We start from the raw sequence: 24,851 nt of genomic DNA, 5'->3' as shown, positions 1-24,851 counted from the left end.
TCTTAATCATTTGCAGTTTTGTCTCTTCGTAAACTAAAACCATTTCTGCACCAGATTTAAAATGTTTTTGACATTAAGCACATAAATCTGTTCTGGGTTTCATTACTACTGCATCAGGGCAAACTTTCCTCCAAACGTTAGGAAACATCCTTGAATGTACAGGTTTCTGCAGCATGTTAACTGTAAAATACGCTTTGTAAGTTTTCACTGACCAACTTCTCAGTCATTTAAAGGTACCAGTTTTAAACGTATTTTGAATACTGTGCTGCTTCTGCCAAGCCATGCCTAGCGTGCTGCTCTGGAAAATTGTTCAGAAATAAACCCACCATCTGAAAAAGATGTTAGAGCTTTTTTCAGTTTTTTTTTAATTTCCATGCACTTTTGCAATGAATGCTGTACTGTTACACACTTAAGCAACACATTTTAGCCTTTTAATTTTGAACTGGTAACCAAACAGACTGTCCTACTTTTAACATCTAATGGGTTCATGCACTTTTCCTTTGCTTTTCTTCTTCCAACTAGATGTTAATGTAGGATCTGTGGTCAGACAGCAAGGTGACCTAAAATCATTTGATCTAATGTATTAAAACTCATGATAATGATCGATTACAGAGTATCTGCAAGAAAGTCATTAACAGAAAATAAGAAAAACAATTTTCTATTCATCCAGACATTTCTAGGACACTGAGCTCAGGACTGATCATTTTCAAAATCAAAACTGTCAACTAAATCAACATAATTCTCAGTTGTTATCAGGTTTTTCCCACCATCATTCTCATCAATTACCTTCTGAACATCATGTCTTCCTTTTTATTTTAACTGTAACATCGTTAATATTAACAACATCCTCGAATTTACTTAAAGTTCATCCACATTTGGTATATTTTTTAACGAAAAAGTTCCTGAAAGCTTAACTGATTCTTCTTGTTCAGGCAGGTCATCCTCTTCAGTTGACTCGTCACTGCTTAAACATCTTTCCGGAAAAAATTTGCACACACGGTATAATCTACATCTTTGAAATGATTGTAAGTATCGAAACCTATCTTATTTAATGTATCTAAAACTATCTCTACTGCTTTCTCTTTGACACACATCAATCAATCAATCATAGGTAGACCGATAAAACATTATGATCAATTCTAACTCGACACTCTAACAAATCTAGCAAACACATTCAGATATGTTCATCCACTAATCGATTTGCAATTGTTTGCATGGTTACCAATACTTGTTTACAAAAGTTAAACAGCACCGCAATTGTTTGAAAAATTATCATTCATAATAACTAACTCTTAAAGGAAATGCATAGAGCTAGGGTCTGAATATCAGCAATATTACTGGCTTCCAAACATAGAAGGAAAAAGAATCTGTAGTCGGAGCAGACATAGTTATCAGGAAATTTTCTTCTGTTGAGAGGAACCAGAATTAGTTCCTGCTAGCATTCAGTAGAGATTAATTTTCAAAGTGATTAGCATTAGCCAAGTACATTAATAAAAAGGGACATCTTGTCGGCCCGTGTTATTTTTCCATAAGCGACGACATTTTTTCTCTAGACTCTAAATTCGCTACTTGAACGACAGATTTCAATGTTTTGTCTTTTCTAAATTGTTTTATTATCGATTGAAGCTTTTAGAGGACGAAGTAAAGTGTATTAAATTGGAGAAAGTCTGTAGCGTTGAAGAAAACCACTTTTTCAATGGTACTGAACAATTGACTTTGTCAACAAGAGTTCATTCTTTGCTTTCCGCCTCACATCTACTGTTGCATTGTGGTTGTCATTCCAAATACTAGTTTGGCATTGCTATCTGAGGGATTTATTCCTTACGTTTAGCAATTTTTTGTACGAAATTTAATAAGCTAAACACCGTTTTCTTGCAATACTTTTCATTTCACACTAACAACTGATTTGAAAATAAAAATATAGGAGTGAGAATAGAGCAGTTACATACAGTTTTGAGAATCTTGCTTGCAGTTCACTTCATTTCTGAATAACTGATGCAACCTACATCCATCTGAACCCACTTACTGTGTTCAAGCCTTCATCTTCCTCTTGCTATAACACACACACACACACACACACACACACACACACACACACACACACACACACACACACACACAATTAAGTTTTCCTTTACGCCTCAGAATACGAGCTGTCAACTCATCGCGTCTTTTGGTCAACTCTTACTATAGTCTAGCAAATACATCCTTACTAATAATCGAATCTGCCCATTTAGTCTTCAACGCTCTTTTGTAATCCCACATTTTCATATGGGGCTGTACTCCAGACAAATACTCTGGCTCACAAAAAAAGTACCCAGAAGGGAAGCAAGAAATTAAATGAAACTTTAAAGTTAACATAAGACTAATCTAGGTGTAGTACTAGTACTACAGCGTCGTCTACATCGTCGTTGTCATCGCGCAACAGCGCTCTGTGAGACTTAGCCTTCTGTAGAAGATTATTTCATTCTTCCCATTCTTAATTGGAATTTTCCTGATGATGTCCTCTGACGCCTTCCTCTTACCTTACCTTTCATAAAGTTTTGTTAATGTCCCTGTTTCAGAACCGTACATTAGAACCGGCCTTACTAAAACTTTTACACCCATAACTTCAGTTTTCTGAACAGCAGCTTTGATTTCAGATATTTTTTGAGTCCTTGGTAGTACTTGTTGGCTGACAATACTCATTTTTGGATAGTGAAACTAAGAACATCAAACTTACGAGAAACCAATTTCTAAGGATGGGGGCTCATTTCGATAATCGTCCTTAGTGGCAGGCATACTGTTAGTTTTCATTTATCTGTTGGATCATATTTCTAGCAGCTATTTCAAGAATTGTAAAGACTTCTTTCATTGCTATTTGTATTCTTGCAACTATATCATCTGCATATGCGAGCACCTGAACTGATTTCTTCAGGATAGTCCCACTTGCATTGATTTTTGTTTTGTTTTAGAGCGCAAAAACTAAGCTTAGAACACTAATACGACAAAGGAGTTACAAGCAACTACTCGGTAAGCCCAATCGAGGAAACGAAAGAGCTCAGAACAAGGACTTGCTCTTAGCGGAGGGTCCACAAAAAACGCTGTTGAGATAACGGAGGTCCCGAACTAAAGATTAAATGTTGCACTTCGCCAAATCGTCTTCAGCCCGAAAAAAGTACATCTCTTGTTCATATCGCTTCAACTTACTGTCGATTTTTAAGTGCTAGAAGAGTGTAGAGGTTAAGTTGTTTATATAGTTTTCTCAAATTTGTGTTAAAATGTTGTAGATATGTGACACTCGACGGTCGACAAAAGCTGTTACCTGTCATGACAGCGAGGTTGCAACGCCCAGACGTTTGCTGAACCGTGGCGTGCTACGAAGATAACTGCTGTGCAGCTGGACACTACGAACATCTGTCGGCAACGGCTAAGAAGGAACACTTAATGTTAAAGAGAGAACTCGCGTGATACGTTTGTTCGCAGAGAATGGTTCTTGGGTTGTCTTTACAGAATTCCGGCAGTAGTATCCGAGTATTGTTCCAGTAGTGAGCCTCGAGAGAGATTAATAGTTTGACGAGATCGGCTCACACGTACGATACGTGAATTTGTGTGCAATGGGGACAGAACTCAAGATTTGTTCAAAGCAGCTGTAAGTCGTTTGGGAAAGTATTTTGAGAAGATCATCGGCTTATACAGAAAATGATTTTTTTCGCCAGTTATAGGGAAAGCTCCGATTTATTGAAGTATGAGATTAGTTTCTCCTGGTTGCGATTAATCGTGCGTTGTACTGTTTGATTGCCACGCGATGGTATGTATGTGAAGAGGTGTCCACGCGAAGTCTTAGTTATTTTGTGGTTGAGGATTAAAGCACGCACTACGGGATAGGAGAGTTGCATTGTATTATTGTGGTTGTGTAGGTGTATGCAAGCACTAAGAAGTAATGACTTAGCGATATTTGGTTAGGATTTATTGTGTGACTTGACGAGAGCGTCGCGATATCGTAAATTCCGGAAATACCGTTGTGTGTACTGAATGTATAAAGAGAACGGTCATCCTACGCAACACCTATTTATTGAGAAACAACCTGAAGCTTATCGAGAATGTGATAGCTTCTCGCTTTGGCTCTAAACGACAAATCAAGATCCATATAAAAGAGAAAACGCTAATTCTCTGTGAAAGAGGTTATCGAACGCTGAGTTTTGAGTTTTAATTATTAGTAGGTCGCGGAAGTCAACGCCTGAAGTGGTTGAGCTTTTTCTGATTATTTGGAGTTCATATAGCTGAAAAATGGCGGTCACACTCAGGTTTGTTTTATTTTTTATTATATTTCCGCTTAGTGGGGTTTTGCAGAGTCAAAATCTCATTCTGGAAACATCCCCCAGGCTGTGGCTAAGCCATGTCTGCGCAATATCCTTTCCTTCAGGAGTGCTAGTTCTGCAAGGTTCGCAGGAGAGCTTCTGTAAAGTTTGGAAGGTAGGAGACGAGGTACTGGCAGAAGTAAAGCTGTGAGGACGGGGCACGAGTGGTGCTTGGGTAGCTCAGTCGGTAGAGCACTTGCCCGCAAAAGGCAAAGGTCCCGAGTTCGAGTCTCGGTCCGGCACACAGTTTTAATCTGCCAGGAAGTTTCACATATGGCTATGTTTCGACAGGACATTTGAGTGTGGTTGTAATGTACCCATTGATAGCAGCGTATCAGGTTTGCAGTGTACAGTCTGACGATGAATTTATAATCTGCTTTGATCAAAGCACTACTCAATCAAACCTGAGAAAAAGAGCACATGTGAGCACTAAGGTGCACCAACCTTTTACATTACCCGGTGGCCTGCAGTGACACCCTGATCAGAGAGGTAAGTTTGGAGTTGTCCCTTAGTCAGATCATAAAGCATCCCAGCTTAAGTAACACCATGTAAAGAATTCAGCATTCGGTGGGTCTCTAACTAGTAGGATAGCCGTGGAGGAGCAAAGCTGCAAACAGTTGTTGTACTTTAAAATCACAATTGGTCTCGAAAAGCAAAGTGCCATTATGTAAACGAGAGCAAGATTTCACAGGCCGAGCAATTGAATCAACACCTTTCTGAATAATAAACTGTAAAATAAATGATAATATTAAACTCTAGCAAAGGACTGACATTCACTACATACCATGACGAACTGAGATGCAGCTGGGAGATTCTTGAAATCTTTAGCCTCATTCCATTTACCTTTCCCAAGATGAAGACTGACATAGTGACCGGCTCATTGCAAGAAAATCTCTGATGATTGCCAGTGTCTCCAATGGTGTGCTCCTTCCAACTGGGGGTCTTCCCTCAGAGGGGGGGAAGGGGGGGGCTCACCTGACTGATGACTGTTCACACCTCAGGTCAGGTCACACCTCCTGAACTCCTGACAGAATAACTGGCAAGTTGGGAAGGTAACAGCTCGGGCAGTCACCCTTCCCTGAGCCTGGCCTGTACCAGGAAGTATGCCCTAACCCTACCTGTCGACCTAGAGATGGGAATTACTCGTTACCCAGTCACCTGTTACGCGTGTCTGACGTTCGCAGTTTTAAGTTCAAACTGCCACCGCAGTTTCGGCGCTGACGTCGCTTACATGCCAGGAATAAAATCTGTCTTAACTGTTTTCTTACATGCATACACTTTAGCACACTGTTACTGTCTGAACAAAGTGACGGTGAATACTTAAATACTCTTGTGTAGTGCAGGAGTAGCCGACATGTTGACAAAACATTTATGGAATCGGAAACGTTAACCATACGAAGATGGGCATGATAGGGTGAACCCGGTTATAGCATCGGAGTATTTTAAAAGTATTTGTGGCTGATTACGTTATTCACCAGCAAAACGTCGTCTATATGTTGTACTGAAATGACAGAAATCGGCTTTGTGATGCGTACTAAAATCGCCATGACAGCGGTTCAATCCACCTTCCACACTAAATTCGTTCCTCCTGTGCTATTACGCCACAAATTTATGTAGAAGGAGAGCTATGTAACAGGATTTGGAAAGTATGCAGAAGGCAAACACGAAAGTTTGAACCAGTCTTAACTGGTTTATGAAAGGAAAGTCACTTGACATCTCTGTTTGGGAGACTCGTAGGGGATAGTTCCATCCACATAACTGGAGTATTTTTCTTTCTTCGTACACAACGGCATCTTCCCCTTGCGAAGTCCGATTTGTGGTTGGTTGGATGATGGAAGGGACCAGACTACTAGGACATCAGACTCTTTTCCTCGAACAGACAAGTCTGCATGACAGTAGATCAGAGATGGCCTTGCGCGCAAAATCAAGGGGAAGAAAACCTCAAGGTCCACCCAAGGTCAACGAAGGCGAGAAGGGACAAAAAAGAAGAAAGGGAGACATAGGAAGAAAGGCAGGCAAGGTGTCCCTCTAGGTAGCAGCCAGAAGCCCCCAAAGGCAGAGAGGACCCCCATCCCCCACCACTTACCAGGGGCACCCCACGCAGCAATGGCCTAGGAAAGACTAACAACACAGACGGAGCAAGAGAAGCACAGAGAGGCAAAAGATGAAAAAGTCGAACCACGAGACGAGGGAGGAAGAGTAAAAGAACAGGTAGGGTTATGCCAAGGCTGGACCACCAAGCCCAGTCCTGCCTGGGCAGAGGACGCAACAGAGTGTTTTACCAACTCCTCAGTGGGCCGATAAGGTTAAGTGGCTCTCCCTTAAAAAGAGTGGTAAAAGTCCCTTTGCGAATAAAATGTAAAATTGAATCATCTACTGAGGTACTGTCCTCTAGCACCAGAGTTAGCGAGTCATGGAGATTAAGGGTCTGCTGCAGGTTGGATGAGTCAAGCAAAACGTGGACCACCATTTAACAGGAACCTCAACGACAGTGAGGCTGGTAGATGACCACGAGTCAGCCAAGTGTGGCAGATGCGGAGCTGGTAAAGGACGCTGCACGAGACTGGTGTCTTTGCATATCTGCTGAGTGTAGGTGGCCTTGATAAGGGGACATGCTGGTTTAGATGTTGAACCAAATTAAGTAGCTTCTGTTGTTGAAGACGAGAACCAAGAACCAAGTTCGTCTGGAATAGCAATTAGTGGGCCACACAGCCTAAGCTCTCCATCTGTTGGACCACCATCAACAGTGTCGTGAGACGCTACGGACTGTGTGTAATTTGGTCCATAACAATGGCACAGTGACTGGAGGTCGGGAATTTACGCGTCCACATCTAGTCGGTCAATTATCAGCGGAGAAAATTCATTCCAAGACCAGGACTGGAACCGGTTGGCTATGAATTGAGCTCCACTGCACAGGCGTGCTTCAGGAACCTCTGATATGGGGGAAGGTGTTAATGGTATTGCTAGTACCGTGCATCCGAATTGAATTCAGGTTTGACGAAAATAGTCAAGTGTCACAAAAGATGAACATTTGCAATTTTTGATAGCGGATACAAACGCTGCAGGATTTTTAGTGGTATTTAACCACTGGCTGGGCTACATGGGATGCAGTCTCTTTAGGACATCGGTATCTCAGAATTCACCTTGAGCGATGCTGGAAAACCATGGAAATCAGATTTCTATGGCCGGGCGTGGACTTAAATCGTCTTGCGCTAACCACTGTGGTTTTTTTATTACTGTGCGCACACAGCAAACAATAGCAATGTAAGAAACTAGTGTGCATTCTTTATTGGTCGAAACAGTTTCAGTCGACCTCCTAACATACTTTAATTCCAAATGCCTTCAACGAAAGGTGTGTTAAATACAATATTGCGGTAACGTATAATATTTTCGACACTGCAAGTTATGACCCATTTTTGTCTTTTGTTCATGACACATAATGAAGTACTTACATGTATTAATTTATTTCCTTAGCGTAGTGTAAATATGTAATATCACTAAAAACGCTTGTGCAAAATTTTGCGTGGTGTGGACGATTATGGAAATTAAAAGAATCCCATCAAACAGTTCATCTTAACGTCGTCCAGCAGTGTCACATGCCCCCATTCCTCGAAACGCTGTGCAGTAGTTTTCGACGCAGATCACGACACTGGTACGCACTCTGCTGGCCAGGAAATCCACGATATAGCCTGCCAGCGCCGAAAAAAAAAAAAAAAAAAAAAAAAATTACGGTGATTAAAATTTCTTGTACCAACAGAATTCGAACACACTTCCTCCAGGACGAACACCACCGCACTGTTGTGCTTTTATTATACCGATTGTGGTGCTTTTTGCATACCAGCTCACTGTGCACTTCGTACAATTTTCATCTGTCTAATAGGGGAGTGGAAAGATGCTGCACTGTACTTGCGAGATCTTCCTTCGGCTCGAGTTGACGGTCAAAGTCCTTACAGCGGATGACCTCCACGGTGAATTGCCTGGCTATTATACTAGCTGTTGAGACTCCACTCATCTAGTTAAGAGAATAGCAAGTGACTATAAGGTAATAGTCAACAGTAATTCACGAACATAAATAACTTTGCAAACCATTAAAGTTTCACATAATACCATCCATCGCTATTTTTTTCATTCACATACGGCGATCCGTGAATAGCAGAGTGAAGCAGTCAGGGGGAGTTTGTGAAATAATTAAGAAATCCGTTGGTTCAGAGTAGCAGCTGGTGTGAATTGATTTGGTGTGCTGCACTGACATCTGAGGACCGTGTATAGTGTTGTGTTGAGGTATCCCACGATAGATTCTGTTCTCTCCGGGATGCAGTTCGATTCCAGTCACAAAAAGGCTGGAAGAAATATTACGGTTTAGCGCATTGCCGGCGTCGGCATCATTAGAGAACTGAGGATGGATTGAGAGCGGTATCGATCACACCCTTTTCAAAGGTATCATCAGGCATTTGACTGAAGCAATAAAGAAATCGTGGAAAAATCTCATGCGGATGGCCAGACAGGGTTTGAACCGTCGTCCCCTCGACAGCGAGTTCAGTGTGTTGCCATTGCCACCCCTCTCGTACAGTCAGGAACAACATCACATTGATACAAATTTAAGGGATAAATAAGCTTTGAAAAGTAAAAAATGTTTAACAAATTTAGTCTAATTAAATCAGGCTATGCTGAGAGAATCAGATTAGGGAATGAGGCACTAAAATTAGACAAGCTTTGCTATTTTGCAAATTAAATGAAGGTGTGGAAATAAGTTGGCCACAAAATGGAGATTGGCAGTAGAGAGGAAATAGCTTCCAAAAAAAGCTGAAATATACCGCCTGACAAAAAGTGGAGCACCTGGCGGAAGCGGAGGAAACAAAATTAAACTACACTGATACAGAGGGTATGTCACTTTATTTCAGTGAGGACAAAGTCAAATTTCGAAGAACTCTGCAGTAAGAATCCACTTGGCAGTATGACGCTCCACCTGATCGTGCCTGGACGTGTGCACGGATTCGTTTGGGAAAGCTGTCCAGGTCGCGTCCTCTCTTGAGGCAAGCCATCCCGCAGCTGTTTTAAGTGGTTTCCGGTATCCCGGGTACTGGCGCTGGGACGGATTTTACATCAGAGCTGGCCCGAGACATTCCATCTGGGACTCACCTGGGGGGTCTTGGCCGTGGGAGTGCGTCAGCATCACTCAGGTCGTTCAGACACGTGTGCGAGCAGTGTCCTGTCGAAAAATGGCGCCACGATTGTCACGTGGGAGGTAACACGAGGACGCAGGATGTCTGCGACTTACTGTTGCGCCATGAGAGTTCCCTGTATCACTGCCAACCGTCCCCTGAAGTCACACCGAATGGATCCCCGCGTCATGACTCTAGCAGTAATACCACCAAGGCACTCCTAAACATTGGAAGACAGACTTCGGCAGATCCCCCATACTCGCCGGCGATGGTCGTCTGGGGGTCGTGCAAAACCGCCATTTATTGCTGAACGCATGTGAACGCCATTAACCATCAAGTCCGCGCTCCCCAGTCAAGACGCAGCCGTTTATGTTGTGGAGTTACCGCCAGCCTACACGTGTCACCGTGGTTCCCTAGTTCGTCTGCTGCCGCCATCCGAGCTCTGAACGTGTGATGCCTTTCACGCTCCTTGTATACCCTGCCAGGCCTGGCAACAGTAGTAAGGACGAACGGAACTAACTCACTCTGGTGAGCGTTGTACTTGCGACAGAGTTGCAACTGTAATCTTACACACTCGCCGATGGTATGCACGTGCGCGAAGTTACACTGACATCCAACCACGTCTTCTGGGTGCTTCGTTTTGCGAACGAGTGCATACGGTTTCAAGCAAATGTCTAGCTGAGGTGAAATTTAAAACTCTCCGCCGTATACGTTGTTCGATAAAATTTCAGGTGAACTACCGTATGTTGCCACGGTATGAATTCCTAAGGTACCAAACTGCTGAGGTCATTGGGCGCTAGACTTACACCCCCATAGGCCCCACCCACCCCCACTCACACCCACCCACCCACCCACACCCACACACCCACACCCACCCACACACAAATACACACCCACCCACACACACACCCACAAACACACACCCACAAACACACACACACACACACACGCACCCACAAACACCCACCCACCCACACACCCAAACACACACACCCAAACACACACACCCAAACACACACACCCAAACACACACACCCAAACACACACACCCAAACACACACACCCAAACACACACACCCACACCCACACACACACACAAGGGAGGACTAACCTCTGACGGGAGGGACCGCGTAATCCGTTACATGCCGTGACAGACTGCTCGGCCACAATATTTTGCCGCAATCTCCTGCCAGCTTGAGTTCTGTACTGCCATTTGTATACACGTCAAGACGACCAGATGACTGCCTCGAAATATCGTGACAGCAAGTTCCAGGCATCCGATAGTTCACACGATATTCAAAAAATGGTTCAAATTGCTCTGAGCACTATGGGACTCAACTGCTGAGGTCATTAGTCCCCTAGAACTTAGAACTAGTTAAACCTAACTAACCTAAGGACATCACAAACATCCATGCCCGAGGCAGGATTCGAACCTGCGACCGTAGCGGTCTTGCGGTTCCAGACTGCAGCGCCTTTAACCGCACGGCCACTTCGGCCGGCTCACACGATATTCCATGGAACAAAAAAATGTTTAGCTTTATGCGCCGTGTCACTTCATTTACGACTCTTGTGAATCTGCTTTCAGTTGTATGTTACATCGTACCGTTTCTTCAGCGACTTACCTCAGACATCGAATGAGCACAACTGCAGAGTCTTACAGAAAAATATCCGTGATTGGTAGCAGAACAAACACGTCTCTATATTTAAAAATCTTTTGACTCAGTTTCGAGGTAGGATGCTTCCCTTACGTGTCAGAAACATTCTAAGGATCTGTAAGCTAAGCAACAGGAACACGCTTGCGGAATATTTGTTCGGCCAATTTTTGGGTACTGTTCGTCGATGTGGAACCCCTACTAAGTGGGATGAACGGAAGAGCGAGGGAAAATTCGAAGACTAGCTCTGCGTTTCGTCATGGACTTGTTTACTCTGCACGAAAGCTTTACCGTAACGCCCGATAGGCTGAAGTGGGTGATGCCGCAAGAGACACTGTGCGACGTGGAGACTTTCTGCAAATCCACCGAAGTCCACTGCGCGATACGAGCCACATGGGTCACTACAGTCCAAATTATACCTCGATTAAACTCGAAAAGAGAAACATTAAGAGACACACACGTACGCAGACAACCTTTCTTTCCATGAACGGATCAGGAAACAGTGCGAGGTTAAGACGCTGGACGCATATTCGAGAGGACAGCGGTTCAGATCCCTGCTCAGCCACTCAGGTTTCGCTAAATCGCTTAAGGCGAATGCTGCGATTGTTCCTCTGAAAGGGAGTCTGCCCGTTTTTCTCCCCATTGTGCCTTCAATTCGATCCTGTGATTCGTCTCTAATGAACTTGATGTCCTTTCCGCCATGCACCAGCAGTCGGTTTGCAGAGGACAGATGAATGTTCTCTGGCAAGTTCCACATCCACGAAAATCTATGGGTCTGTGACGATGAGAATCTCTCATGTAACCCCAAGTGAAACCGTATTCGGCAGGAGCACAGTTCAGGTCCTAGTCCAGCCGTCCAGAGTAAGATTAAAATTCCAGTAGCATTCCTCAGTCACTACAGCCATGTCGGAACTACACCAGTTAATGTCAGTATTTTTCTAAAGCTAGCACAGTGCTCCACTGTTTATCATGGAAACATCACAGCAAAAGCCCAGGCATCAGTATTCAGCGCGCTATGAATTTTCGACTGATGTTTACTGCCTCTCCGTTATCGTATTTCGGGACGGAAATCCCTCATCTCACTTTCTGGTGAGATAAATAATAGTTCATTAAGATATTGTTTTCAATACCGTGCCAAATTCAACTTTCAGAAAATATTTTTCAGAGAAAACGAAATTTAATGAATGGTTAGTATTGAAAGGTCTCTGTTGGTTTCCTTTCATGTTAATTTCTTAAATCTGCTATTTACGGCATGAATTCCTCTTCTAAATTTACTGTGGTGTTTCTGACTATCTGGGAGGAGACTGAGCAGTGAAACGTGTTACTTTTACACATAAACAAGAACGATCTGTCACACTACTACACTTTAAAACACAGTTTATATGTAATTCATGTCACACAGTCTCATACGGAACCTACATCCGCTTTCTTTTATATACTGTATATGATAAGATACTGTCATCCCCCTTCCCTTCTGCGTGAGAGGATGAATGAGCAAATGTATTTCTAGTTGCATGCTTGATGGTAGCAGACAAGCCTGTCTGCTAGAGAACAGTAGGACCAACGTCGGAACAGGTAGCTACGCTTTCTGAAAGCAGAGAGGTTTCTATTCTTAGTATGGTCTTGTCCATCCCTTGTCATGTTGGTATAGGAAGCTGCCTCTCTGGTCACTTCCGTTTGTATCTGTTAAGCGCGTTTGGTAGGAGCCCAAGTCAGTCTGTCTGCGGCAAGCGTCTGAAGTGGTAAGATCTCCGGCTAAGTGCGTGTCTTCTAAGTCCGTAGGACAATGGATTTCTTAAGTTCAGCCTAACTGATAATTTAATCACCTTTATTTCAGGTTTAGCTCTAAAATATCTAATGTTATCTTAAATTGCAACGCAGTGAAATTCGAGTGTGAAGTTCAGAATATCTTCCGGTAGTTGCTTTGTCACTACTTTGTGAGTAAAGTGGAACCACGTGTTGAACAGTAGCTCTAAGATCATCAATGTTAAATGCGAATGTGCATGAGATTATAGCGTCTCGTCTTGAAAATATGTTTCAATATAGCAACTTTTCTTTATGTTCAACCCACATGGGGTGTACTTTGTGATACCAGTACTACGCGCTTATACAATTGTTTGACCCATCAGGTTAATAGTAAGACAATAGTAACCAGTTCGAGGTTTTTCTTTTGTAAATTGCGTTTCGATGTAATTTATTTTAATTATCAGAATTATTGTGGAGTTACACTCTTTGTGTAAACCAAGTTGACCACATGAAGCATGTGGTGTAAGCATCAAAGGAGCCCTCAGCTATTCTTTTCGGGAAGATTTCACAGAGAGTTAGTATGAATTTAGTATACCAGTGTGTGGTAATTTCATGACGGACAGGGTTGCGCAACGAACGTAACTTCTTTGGGTGAAAATTGAATTGGTTGGTTGTGGTTAATTTCCTCTTGCATATGTTTCAGCGTTCTTCGTGTGTTATTTTATGAATGCAGTGTTGTATTCAGTCTCCCAATCTTGGCTCCTTATTTGATGTGTTCCGTAAGATTACAAACTCACATTTACACAATCCTAAATAAGGCACCAGTTTAGTTATGAATCAAGTTTGATATGCTGAAATTTTAACGGAACAATGATCAATGTTAAAATAAATGTCCAAATATAAACTGATTTATTTCTCTCTCTCTCTCTCTCTCTCTCTCTCTCTCTCTCTATATATATATATATATATATATATATATATATATATATATATATATATATATATATATATCACCGGTTATCGTAAGATGAGTACTAAAAGATTATAATTAATGTTAGTCTGATTGGGAATTTGGTAAGCTAGACTGGATACCTGGTGAAACAGTTGCGCAGTAATGCAAGGTTGACTTCCTCAGAAGGCTAACAGCTTTTAACCCACTTTTACGGTCTTGAATATCAGCACCGTTTCAGAACAAATTAATGCAACAACATTACAGTATACAGTTATGTGTTTGGTTTATGACTTACATTCAGACATTGTTCTGCAAGTTCAGGTGATGAATTACCGCATCCTTTGTTCCTTATGGTTCACGATCAGGATTCGTCAGTCAAGATCTGACAAAAGTAAGCGCTGCTAAGTTGATACAAAAACGGCACTGATTTATGAGGTCACGGTATCACAAGTTCAGATAAAAGTAACACTGTTGAGCAACTACGCCCGTCAGTATCGTCTTTCCGCATCTTCGCCGAAGGCTGCGGCAGTTTTCAGTCATTGCTGTTTCGGCGGAATGTATCTTTTTTAGATAAGCGCAGTTTCCTGCCGAATCTTTCTATTCGTCCCATTTGCAACCTCCCAGTGAACGAAGCAGTCCAAGGCCGTCAGGTGCCGAATTACCACGAACCCATTTTGTATTTTATAGACAGACTAGTCGCTCTGTGACTTATTGGAATGCTTCCTCGCCACGATAAGTGTGTAAGTAACAGTGTGGCAACGCACTGTTTACCGCTAAAGTAACTTCAGAACCCATGCAAAGAACTCTTGCATGCATACTTAATTTGGAAATTACGTGCATATTTATGAGCTACCAGTACGTATTGATGATTCAAAAATGATCATAGAGGCTGAAATCGGCCGACTTTACAGACTTTTGCCTACTACAGACAAAGGTACAACAGCTTCTAATAACTACACTCCTGGAAATTGAAATAAGAACACCGTGAATTCATTGTCCCAGGAAGGGGAAACTTTATTGACACATTCCTGGGGTCAGATACATCACATGATCACACTGACAGAACCACAGGCACATAGACACAGGCAACAGAGCATGCACAATGTCGGCACTAGTACAGTGTATATCCAGCTTTCGCAGCAATGCAGGCTGCTATTCTCCCATGGAGACGATCGTAGAGATGCTGGATGTAGTCCTGTGGAACGGCTTGCCATGCCATTTCCACCTGGGGCCACAGTTGGACCAGCGTTCGTGCTGGACGTGCAGACCGCGTGAGACGACGCTTCATCCAGTCCCAAACATGCTCAATGGGGGACAGATCCGGAGATCTTGCTGGCCAGGGTAGTTGACTTACACCTTCTAGAGCACGTTGGGTGGCACGGGATACATGCGGACGTGCATTGTCCTGTTGGAACAGCAAGTTCCCTTGCCGGTCTAGGAATGGTAGAACGATGGGTTCGATGACGGTTTGGATGTACCGTGCACTATTCAGTGTCCCCTCGACGATCACCAGTGGTGTACGGCCAGTGTAGGAGATCGCTCCCCACACCATGATGCCGGGTGTTGGCCCTGTGTGCCTCGGTCGTATGCAGTCCTGATTGTGGCGCTCACCTGCACGGCGCCAAACACGCATACGACCATCATTGGCACCAAGGCAGAAGCGACTCTCATCGCTGAAGACGACACGTCTCCATTCGTCCCTCCATTCACGCCTGTCGCGACACCACTGGAGGCGGGCTGCACGATGTTGGGGCGTGAGCGGAAGACGGCCTAACGGTGTGCGGGACCGTAGCCCAGCTTCATGGAGACGGTTGCGAATGGTCCTCGCCGATACCCCAGGAGCAACAGTGTCCCTAATTTGCTGGGAAGTGGCGGTGCGGTCCCCTACGGCACTGCGTAGGATCCTACGGTCTTGGCGTGCATCCGTGCGTCGCTGCGGTCCGGTCCCAGGTCGACGGGCACGTGCACCTTCCGCCGACCACTGGCGACAACATCGATGTACTGTGGAGACCTCACGCCCCACGTGTTGAGCAATTCGGCGGTACGTCCACCCGGCCTCCCGCATGCCCACTATACGCCCTCGCTCAAAGTCCGTCAACTGCACATACGGTTCACGTCCACGCTGTCGCGGCATGCTACCAGTGTTAAAGACTGCGATGGAGCTCCGTATGCCACGGCAAACTGGCTGACAGTGACGGCGGCGGTGCACAAATGCTGCGCAGCTAGCGCCATTCGACGGCCAACACCGCGGTTCCTGGTGTGTCCGCTGTGCCGTGCGTGTGATCATTGCTTGTACAGCCCTCTCGCAGTGTCCGGAGCAAGTATGGTGGGTCTGACACACCGGTGTCAATGTGTTCTTTTTTCCATTTCCAGGAGTGTATATACAGGCTGGGCACCCCAATTCCAAGAAACTGTATAGATGAATATTTCGTATACTAGTAATACCAGACATTATCACCAAACAGAACAGCGATCTTACGCAATTTCAAAAAAATTAAAAGATGTATACAAAACTTTAGTTACCTATCTGGATTGCAAACAATATACAACATTAAGTTTGATAACTACAGGGTTATTACAAATGATTGAAGCGATTTCACAGCTCTACAATAACTTTATTATTTGAGATATTTTCACAATGCTTTGCACACACATACAAAAACTCAAAAAGTTTTGTTAGGCATTCACAAATGTTCGATATGTGCCCCTTTAGTGATTCGGCAGACATCAAGCCGATAATCAAGTTCCTCCCACACTCGGCGCAGCATGTCCCCATCAATGAGTTCGAAAGCATTGTTGATGCAAGCTCGCAGTTCTGGCACGTTTCTTGGTAGAGGAGGTGTAAACACTGAATCTTTCACATCACGATGCGTGAAACTTGCCCGCATGCGTTCAACCGTTTCTTCGCTCACTGCAAGCCGACCCGTTGATTTCCCCTTACAGAGGCATCTAGAAGCTTTAAACTGCGCATACCATCGCCGAATGGAGTTAGCAGTTGGTGGATCTTTGTTGAACTTCGTCCTGAAGTGTCGTTGTACTGTTATGACTGACTGATGTGAGTGCATTTCAAGCACGACATACGCTTTCTCGGCTCCTGTAGCCATTTTGTCTCACTGCGCTCTCGAGTGCTCTGGCGGCAGAAACCCGAAGTGCGGCTTCAGCCGAACAAAACTTTATGAGTTTTTCTACGTATCTGTAGTGTGTCGTGACCATATGTCAATGAATGGAGCTACAGTGAATTTATGGAATCGCTTCAATCATTTGTAATAGCCCTGTAGTTTCCGTTTTTTCGCTCAGCCATCCTCAGATCCGAAAGAACGGGCAAAAACAAAACTGTTTCAGGAATACTGACAGTCTTCAAGAATATACACATTTCTAGGAAGTGTAAAGGCATAGTGTAACGTACACAGTAAAGCTAGACAACATTGCCTGCATGTATTGGTACGACGTAAGAAAGGTAAAACAGCTATGTGGACGTGCACCATAATTTTACGGCGTTACAAAAATAGGGAAGTGACAAACGTAAATAAACACCATTCTCAGACGAGAGAACCCCAAAAAGTCCTGGCTTTACCAAAGAGAAAGTGATTTTAAGTCTAGAGGGGTAAAAGAAGCACACAATTTAATTACAATCAACGAAATTAATCGGTTTATCACAACTTTGTTTATGCCGATTTATTCCATTATTTGTAATGAAACTGTTTGCATCTTAGTTCTGCTGGTTTAGAATCAATCTTCTCTCGCTAGTATAGCCAGCACTTCATTAGAGTTCTCTCTCACATGGGAATGGTATGCATTTTACGTGTATTACTTACCTATTTTTTAATGCCGTAAAATTATTGTCCACGTCCATCTTATAGCTGCTTTTCCTTTGCGTGGTGTCGAAATACTCACTCGACGCTGTCTAGCCTTCCTCTATACATTTACACTATGCCTTTACCATGATTGGTATGTCTTTTTGTGAGTTACTATACCTACAAATGTGTGTATTCTAGAAGAATTTTACGCTGAGGTGACAAAAGTCAGGGGATGCCTCTAACGTCGTGTCGGACCTCCTGTCCAGCGTAGTGCAGCAGCTCGATGTGGCAAGGAAAGTCGTTGGAAGTCCCCTGTAGAAATACGGGGCCATGCTGTCTCTGTAGCCGCCCATAACTGCGAAAGTGTCGCCGGTGCTGGATTTTGTTTGCGAACTGATCTCTCGATTACGTCCAACAAATGTTCGATGGGCTTCAAGTCAGTCAATCGCGCTGTGGCCAAATCATTTGCTCGAATTGTTCAAAATGTTCTTCAAACCAATTGCAGACTGCTGTGGTCCGGTGACTTGGCGCATTGTCATTCATAACAATTGCACCGTTTTTTGGGAACATTACGTTCATGAATGGCTGCAAATGTGCTCCAAGTAACCGAACATAACCATTTCCCGCCAGTGATCGATTCCGTTGGACCAAATGACTCAGTTTATTCCATATACATACGGCCCACACGATTATACAGGGTGTTACAAAAAAGGTACGGCCAAACTTTCAGGAAACATTCCTCACACACAAATAAAGAAAAGATGTTTTGTGGACGTGTGTCCGGAAACGCTTAATTTCCATGTTAGAGCTCATTTTAGTTTCGTCAGTATGTACTGTACTTCCTCAATTCACCGCCAGTTGGCCCAATTGAAGGAAGGTAATGTTGACTTCGGTGCTTGTGTTGATACGCGACTCTACAGTACTAGCATCAAGCACATCAGTACGTAGCTTCAACAGGTTAGTGTTCATCACGAATGTGGTTTTGCAGTCAGTGCAATGTTTACAAATGCGGAGTTGGCAGATGCCCATTTGATGTATGAATTAGCACGGGGCAATAGCCGTGGCGCGGTACGTTTGTATCGAGACAGATTTTCAGAACGAAGGTGTCCCGACAGGAAGACGTTCGGAGCAATTAATCGGCGTCTTAGGGAGCACGGAACATTCCAGCCTATGACTCGCGACTGGGGAAGACCCAGAACGACGAGGACGCCTGCAATGGACGAGGCAATTCTTCGTGCAGTTGAAGATAACCCTAATGTCAGCGTCAGGTAACTTTGACCACGTCACTGTATGGAGAGTGCTACGGGAGAACCAGTTGTTTCCGTACTACGTACAGCGTGTGCAGGCACTATCAGCAGCTGATTGGCCTCCACGGGTACACTTCTGCGAATGGTTCATCCAACAATGTGTCAATCCTCATTGCAGTGCAAATGTTCTCTTTACGGATGAGGCTTCATTCCAACGTGACCAAATCGTAAATTTTCACAATCAACATGTGTGGGCTGACGAGAATCCGCACGCAATTGTGCAATCACGTCATCAACACAGATTTTCTGTGAACGTTTGGGCAGGCATTGTTGGTGATGTCTTGATTGGGCCCCATGGTCTTCCACCTACGCTCAATGGAGCACGTTATCATGATTTCATACAGGATACTTTACCTGTGCTGCTAGAACATGTGCCTTTACAAGTGCGACACAACATGTGGTTCATGCACGATGGAGCTCCTGCACATTTCAGTCGAAGTGTTCGTACGCTTCTCAACAACAGATTCGGTGACTGATGGATTGGTAGAGGCGGACCAATTCCATGGCCTCCACGCTCTCCTGACCGCAACCCTCTTGACTTTCATTTATGGGGCATTTGAAAGCTCTTGTCTACGCAACCCCGGTACCAAATGTAGAGACTCTTCGTGCTCGTATTGTGGACGGCTGTGATACAATACGCCATTCTCCAGGGCTGCATCAGCGCATCAGGGATTCCACGCGACGGAGGGTGGATGCATGTATCCTCGCTAACGGAGGACATTTTGAACATTTCCTGTAACAGTGTTTGAAGTCACGCTGGTACGTTCCGTTGCTGTGTGTTTCCATTCCATGATTAATGTTATTTGAAGAGAAGTAATGAAATGAGCTCTAACATGGAAAGTAAGCGTTTCCGGGAACATGTCCACTTAACATATTTTCTTTCTTTGTGTGTGAGGAATGTTTCCTGAAAGTTTGGCCGTACAGTTTTGAAACACCCTGTAGAGCTTGCACAGTGACTTGTTGGCAGCTTGGGTCCATGGCTTCGTGGGATTTGCGCTTCACTATCTCTGCCACCAGCTCTTACCAACTGAAATAGGGACTCATCTGGCCAGGCCACGGTTTTACAGTCCTTTAGAGTCCGACCGATGTGGTCACGAGCCCGGGAGAGGCGCTGCAGGCGACGTGCTGATACTACAGGTATTCACGCCAGTCTTCTGCTGCCGTTCCCCATTAATGCCAAATTTCGCCACACCGTCCTATAGGATACGTTCGTCCTACGTCCCACAATGGTTTCTGCCGTTATTCCACGCAGTGTTGCTTGTCTCTTAGCACTGACACCTCTACGCAAAAGCTGCTGCTGTCAGCCGTTAAGTGGTGGCCGATGTGCACTGCGTTGTTTGTGGTGAGAGGTAATGCACTAAATTTGGTGTTGTTGACGTCCTATGGACACTGCCAATCTCTGAATATTGAATTCCCTAACGATATCAGAAATGGAATGGCCCACGTGTCTAGCTCCGACCGTCATTCCACGTTCAAAGTCTTTCCCATCGTGCGCCCTTAACTACGTCGGAAATCTTCACATGAATCAGCTGATCACAAATGACAGCCTCGCCAATGCACTGCCCTTTGGCAGTCACGTGTCCCCTGTGAGCTTACGAATTTGTCTTACCCACTATTTTTACCCGATCTATAGTTTTCGAGATAATCTCATCCGAAACTTGAGATGGCCCACCCTGTATACATATCGCTACCCTACCACTTGTCACCTCGGTATAAGACAATTTACCTACAACATTTTTCTGTTTCTGCTTTTTCTTACAGATCTGAGGATGGTCGTGTGAAGAACCGAAACTACTCACCAAATTCATTGTTTTACATTTATTGCGATCCAGGGAGTGAATAATTTCTTATAAAATCTCTAAATAAATTCATATGCCGTCATAAAATGATGGAACAAATGCATCGATCGTGTTGCTACTGTAAGAGTGTAGATCCTGTTTTTTATAGGTTGATGATAGAGGACGTATTTTACGGAATACATAGTTTTGTTGGCCTCTGGTTGCAACACAGCAAGAGTCCAGCACACACACCACTGGATTTGGCGTTCGCCCTATGGAGGCCTTACTACTGTTGGGTGTTTGTTGTGTTGCCGCCACCTGCGAATGATTCAGCTAATACTGTTGCAGAAAGTATCTCTTTCGCTCACAAGTAAGGTGTAAGATTTCATTTGTACACAGGAATTTTTGCATCATCTTTATGCGTCACGGCTACAAATTCTGCGAGGGTGGAGAGCCTGAGGTCCTATGATTCGTGTAGCAAAGTTTTTTTTTTTTTAAAAAAAAGGGAGGGACAACAGAAAAAAAGGAAATCAATTGAGTCTTGTGGCATAACGAGCGACTCCGATGGATAAATTCATGTTCCTCCTTGGAAAAGTTTGTTTTCATTAACGTCTTCCGTTCTCTAAGTGCTAGAAACGTTTTATTTTGAGTACGACTGATACTATTACAGATGACGGCGTGCTGAGTATAGGCTTTTTTGGATGATCAGAGCGGCAGGAGAATATGAAAAGCAGAGAGTGCCATTTCCGGTACATATCTACCAATTCTCCAAAAGTCTGAATTTAACATAGGACAAAATCTCGAAGTCGAATGATCAGGAACTGCATATCATTCCTTCCAATCCACTTTCCTGTTAGATACTGGCCTTGCAAATATCCCTTACCACCGCACTACTGAATGTCTGCAGCGAAGCATAAACAGGTACAATATTATGTTACAAAAGACAAGCTTCTCGTGGACAGACTACGGAAATATCCTGCGCCGCAAGAAATATTACATCTACATCTACATCTATACTCCGCGAGCCACCTTACGGTGTGTGGCGGAGGGTACTTATTGTACCACTATCTGATCCCCCCTTCCCTGTTCCATTCACGAATTGTGCGTGGGAAGAACGACTGCTTGTAAGTCTCCGTATTTGCTCTAATTTCTCGGATCTTTTCGTTGTGATCATTACGCGAGATATATGTGGGCGGTAGTAATATGTTGCCCATCTCTTCCCGGAATGTGCTCTCTCGTAATTTCGATAATAAACCTCTCCGTATTGCGTAACGCCTTTCTTGAAGTGTCCGCCACTGGGGCTTGTTCAGCATCTCCGTAACGCTCTCGCGCTGACTAAATGTCCCCATGACGAATCGCGCTGCTTTTCGCTGGATCATGTCTATCTCTTCTATTAATCCAACCTGATAAGGGTCCCATACTGATGAGCAATACTCAAGAATCGGACGAACAAGCGTTTTGTAAGCTACTTCTTTCGTCGATGAGTCACATTTTCTTAGAATTCTTCCTATGAATCTCAACCTGGCGCCTGCTTTTCCCACTATTTGTTTTATGTGATCATTCCACTTCAGATCGCTCCGGATAGTAACTCCTAAGTATTTTACGGTCGTTACCGCTTCCAATGATTTACCACCTATGGCATAATCGTACTGGAATGGATTTCTGCCCCTATGTATGCGCATTATATTACATTTATCTACGTTTAGGGAAAGCTGCCAGCTGTCGCACCATGCATTAATCCTCTGCAGGTCCTCCTGGAGTACGTACGAGTCTTCTGATGTTGCTACTTTCTTGTAGACAACCGTGTCATCTGCAAATAGCCTCACGGAGCTACCGATGTTGTCAACTAAGTCATTTATGTATATTGTAAACAATAAAGGTCCTATCACGCTTCCCTGCGGTACTCCCGAAATTACCTCTACATCTGCAGATTTTGAACCGTTAAGAATGACATGTTGTGTTCTTTCTTCTAGGAAATCCTGAATCCAATCACAAACCTGGTCCGATATTCCGTAGCTCGTATTTTTTTCACTAAACGTAAGTGCGGAACCGTATCAAATGCCTTCCTAAAGTCCAGGAATACGGCATCAATCTGCTCGCCAGTGTCTACGGCACTGTGAATTTCTTGGGCAAATAGGGCGAGCTGAGTTTCACATGATCTCTGTTTGCGGAATCCATGTTGGTTATGATGAAGGAGATTTGTATTATCTAAGAACATCATAATACGAGAACACAAAACACGTTCCATTATTCTACAACAGATTGACGTAAGCGAAATAGGCCTATAATTATTCGCATCTGATTTATGACCCTTCTTGAAAATGGGAACGACCTGCGCTTTCTTCCAGTCGCTAGGTACTTTACGTTCTTCCAGCGATCTACGATAAATTGCTGATAGAAAGGGGGCAAGTTCTTTAGCATAATCACTGTAGAATCTTAAGGGTATCTCGTCTGGTCCGGATGCTTTTCCGCTACTAAGTGATAGCAGTTGTTTTTCAATTCCGATATCGTTTATTTCAATATTTTCCATTTTGGCGTCCGTGCGACGGCTGAAGTCAGGGACCGTGTTACGATTTTCCGCAGTGAAACAGTTTCGGAACACTGAATTCAGTATTTCTGCCTTTCTTCGGTCCTCCTCTGTTTCGGTGCCATCGTGGTCAACGAGTGACTGAATAGGGGATTTAGATCCGCTTACCGATTTTACATATGACCAAAACTTTTTAGGGTTCTTGTTTAGATTGTTTGCCAATGTTTTATGTTCGAATTCGTTGAATGCTTCTCTCATTGCTCTCTTTACGCTCTTTTTCGCTTCGTTCAGCTTTTCCTTATCAGCTATGATTCGACTACTCTTAAACCTATGATGAAGCTTTCTTTGTTTCCGTAGTACCTTTCGTACATGATTGTTATACCACGGTGGATCTTTCCCCTCGCTTTGGACCTTAGTCGGTACGAACTTATCTAAGGCGTACTGGACGATGTTCCTGAATTTTTTCCATTTTTGTTCCACATCCTCTTCCTCAGAAATGAACGTTTGATGGTGGTCACTCAGATATTCTGCGATTTGTGCCCTATCACTCTTGTTAAGCAAATATATTTTCCTTCCTTTCTTGGCATTTCTTATTACACTTGTAGTCATTGATGCAACCACTGACTTATGATCACTGATACCCTCTTCTACATTCACGGAGTCGAAAAGTTCCGGTCTATTTGTTTTTCTCCGTAAAGCTTTCCTGCTTGAGCAGTAAGTGGAATGCACCTCATGAAGACAGAAAGGCAGCTGAAATTACGTCAATGAATGTGACTTAAATAAGCAGAATTTTATCAGCACTCGGCACAAAATAATCTTATCAGTTCTGCAAGAAGAAGAAATGTCGTACGTGCTGTGAATTACGGGAGCCTACAGAGAGAGATGTTGACTGCTAAAATAAAAGCTACGCCACCGCGGATGGCAGCGACCTGGCGCCTATACACAAGTGTTTCACAATTCCTACTACGGACGTGAAGGGGCTGTAGATGGGACTACGTAGATAAAGTTTCGATAAAGGCTCCGTATCCGGAAAAGTACCATTTAGATATAAAACAAGTCCAAAGGCCGGTTCACTTCCAGATCAGAATAATTTGCTTAGGACGGGACACAAGCAGAAAGAGCGTGTGAGCGCGGATGTTTAAGTACTCACTGCCTCGCCGCGGCCCTGCTGCCGAGTACGATGACGAACCGCCGCCACAGAACCATCGCCTCTGACTGGTGACCGCCTACTGGCGCGACTTACCGCCGGCGCCTACCGCTTCCATGCAGCGGCTACTCCAGCACCGTACAGCGGCGGCCGGGCTAACTAATGTACTAGCAGCCTGTCTGTCGCTAATTCGAGGAGAAACTGGTTTTACACACAAACAAAAAGTTTGTGTAATGTGAAAATCTATCTCTTTTTTGGTGTGTGTGGAATCTTGACTTGAAAAGTTCGCCATATGATTTAAACAAAGCTAGCTCTTAAAAATAATTTTAATAAACCGTTGGCATTTACGGTTACCGTAAATGAACATCTTTTTACGTTTGTCTATCGATAATAATGTATGCTGCGGAAAACAAAGTAATATTACGGCACAATTTAAAATTTAC

At 43.8% G+C, this 24,851-nt stretch overlaps 1 protein-coding gene across 1 annotated transcript in view; it reads right to left on the bottom strand.

The window, feature by feature from the left end:
- Positions 1 to 24,500, bottom strand: part of LOC126416253 (medium-chain acyl-CoA ligase ACSF2, mitochondrial-like) — a 199,215-nt gene extending 174,715 nt beyond the window's left edge. Inside the window, exon 1 of the mRNA XM_050083877.1 lies at positions 24,412 to 24,500. Coding sequence (XP_049939834.1) covers positions 24,412 to 24,467 — 56 coding nt within the window. The 5' untranslated portion in view covers positions 24,468 to 24,500. The remainder of the gene's footprint in view (positions 1 to 24,411) is intronic.
- Between the last annotated feature and the right edge of the window lie 351 nt (positions 24,501 to 24,851).

This window comes from Schistocerca serialis, chromosome 8 (genome assembly GCF_023864345.2).
Source record: "Schistocerca serialis cubense isolate TAMUIC-IGC-003099 chromosome 8, iqSchSeri2.2, whole genome shotgun sequence".
NCBI lineage: Eukaryota > Metazoa > Arthropoda > Insecta > Orthoptera > Acrididae > Schistocerca > Schistocerca serialis.
Note: the sequence above shows the minus strand (reverse complement) of the source record. Positions and strands in the feature narration are given on the sequence as shown.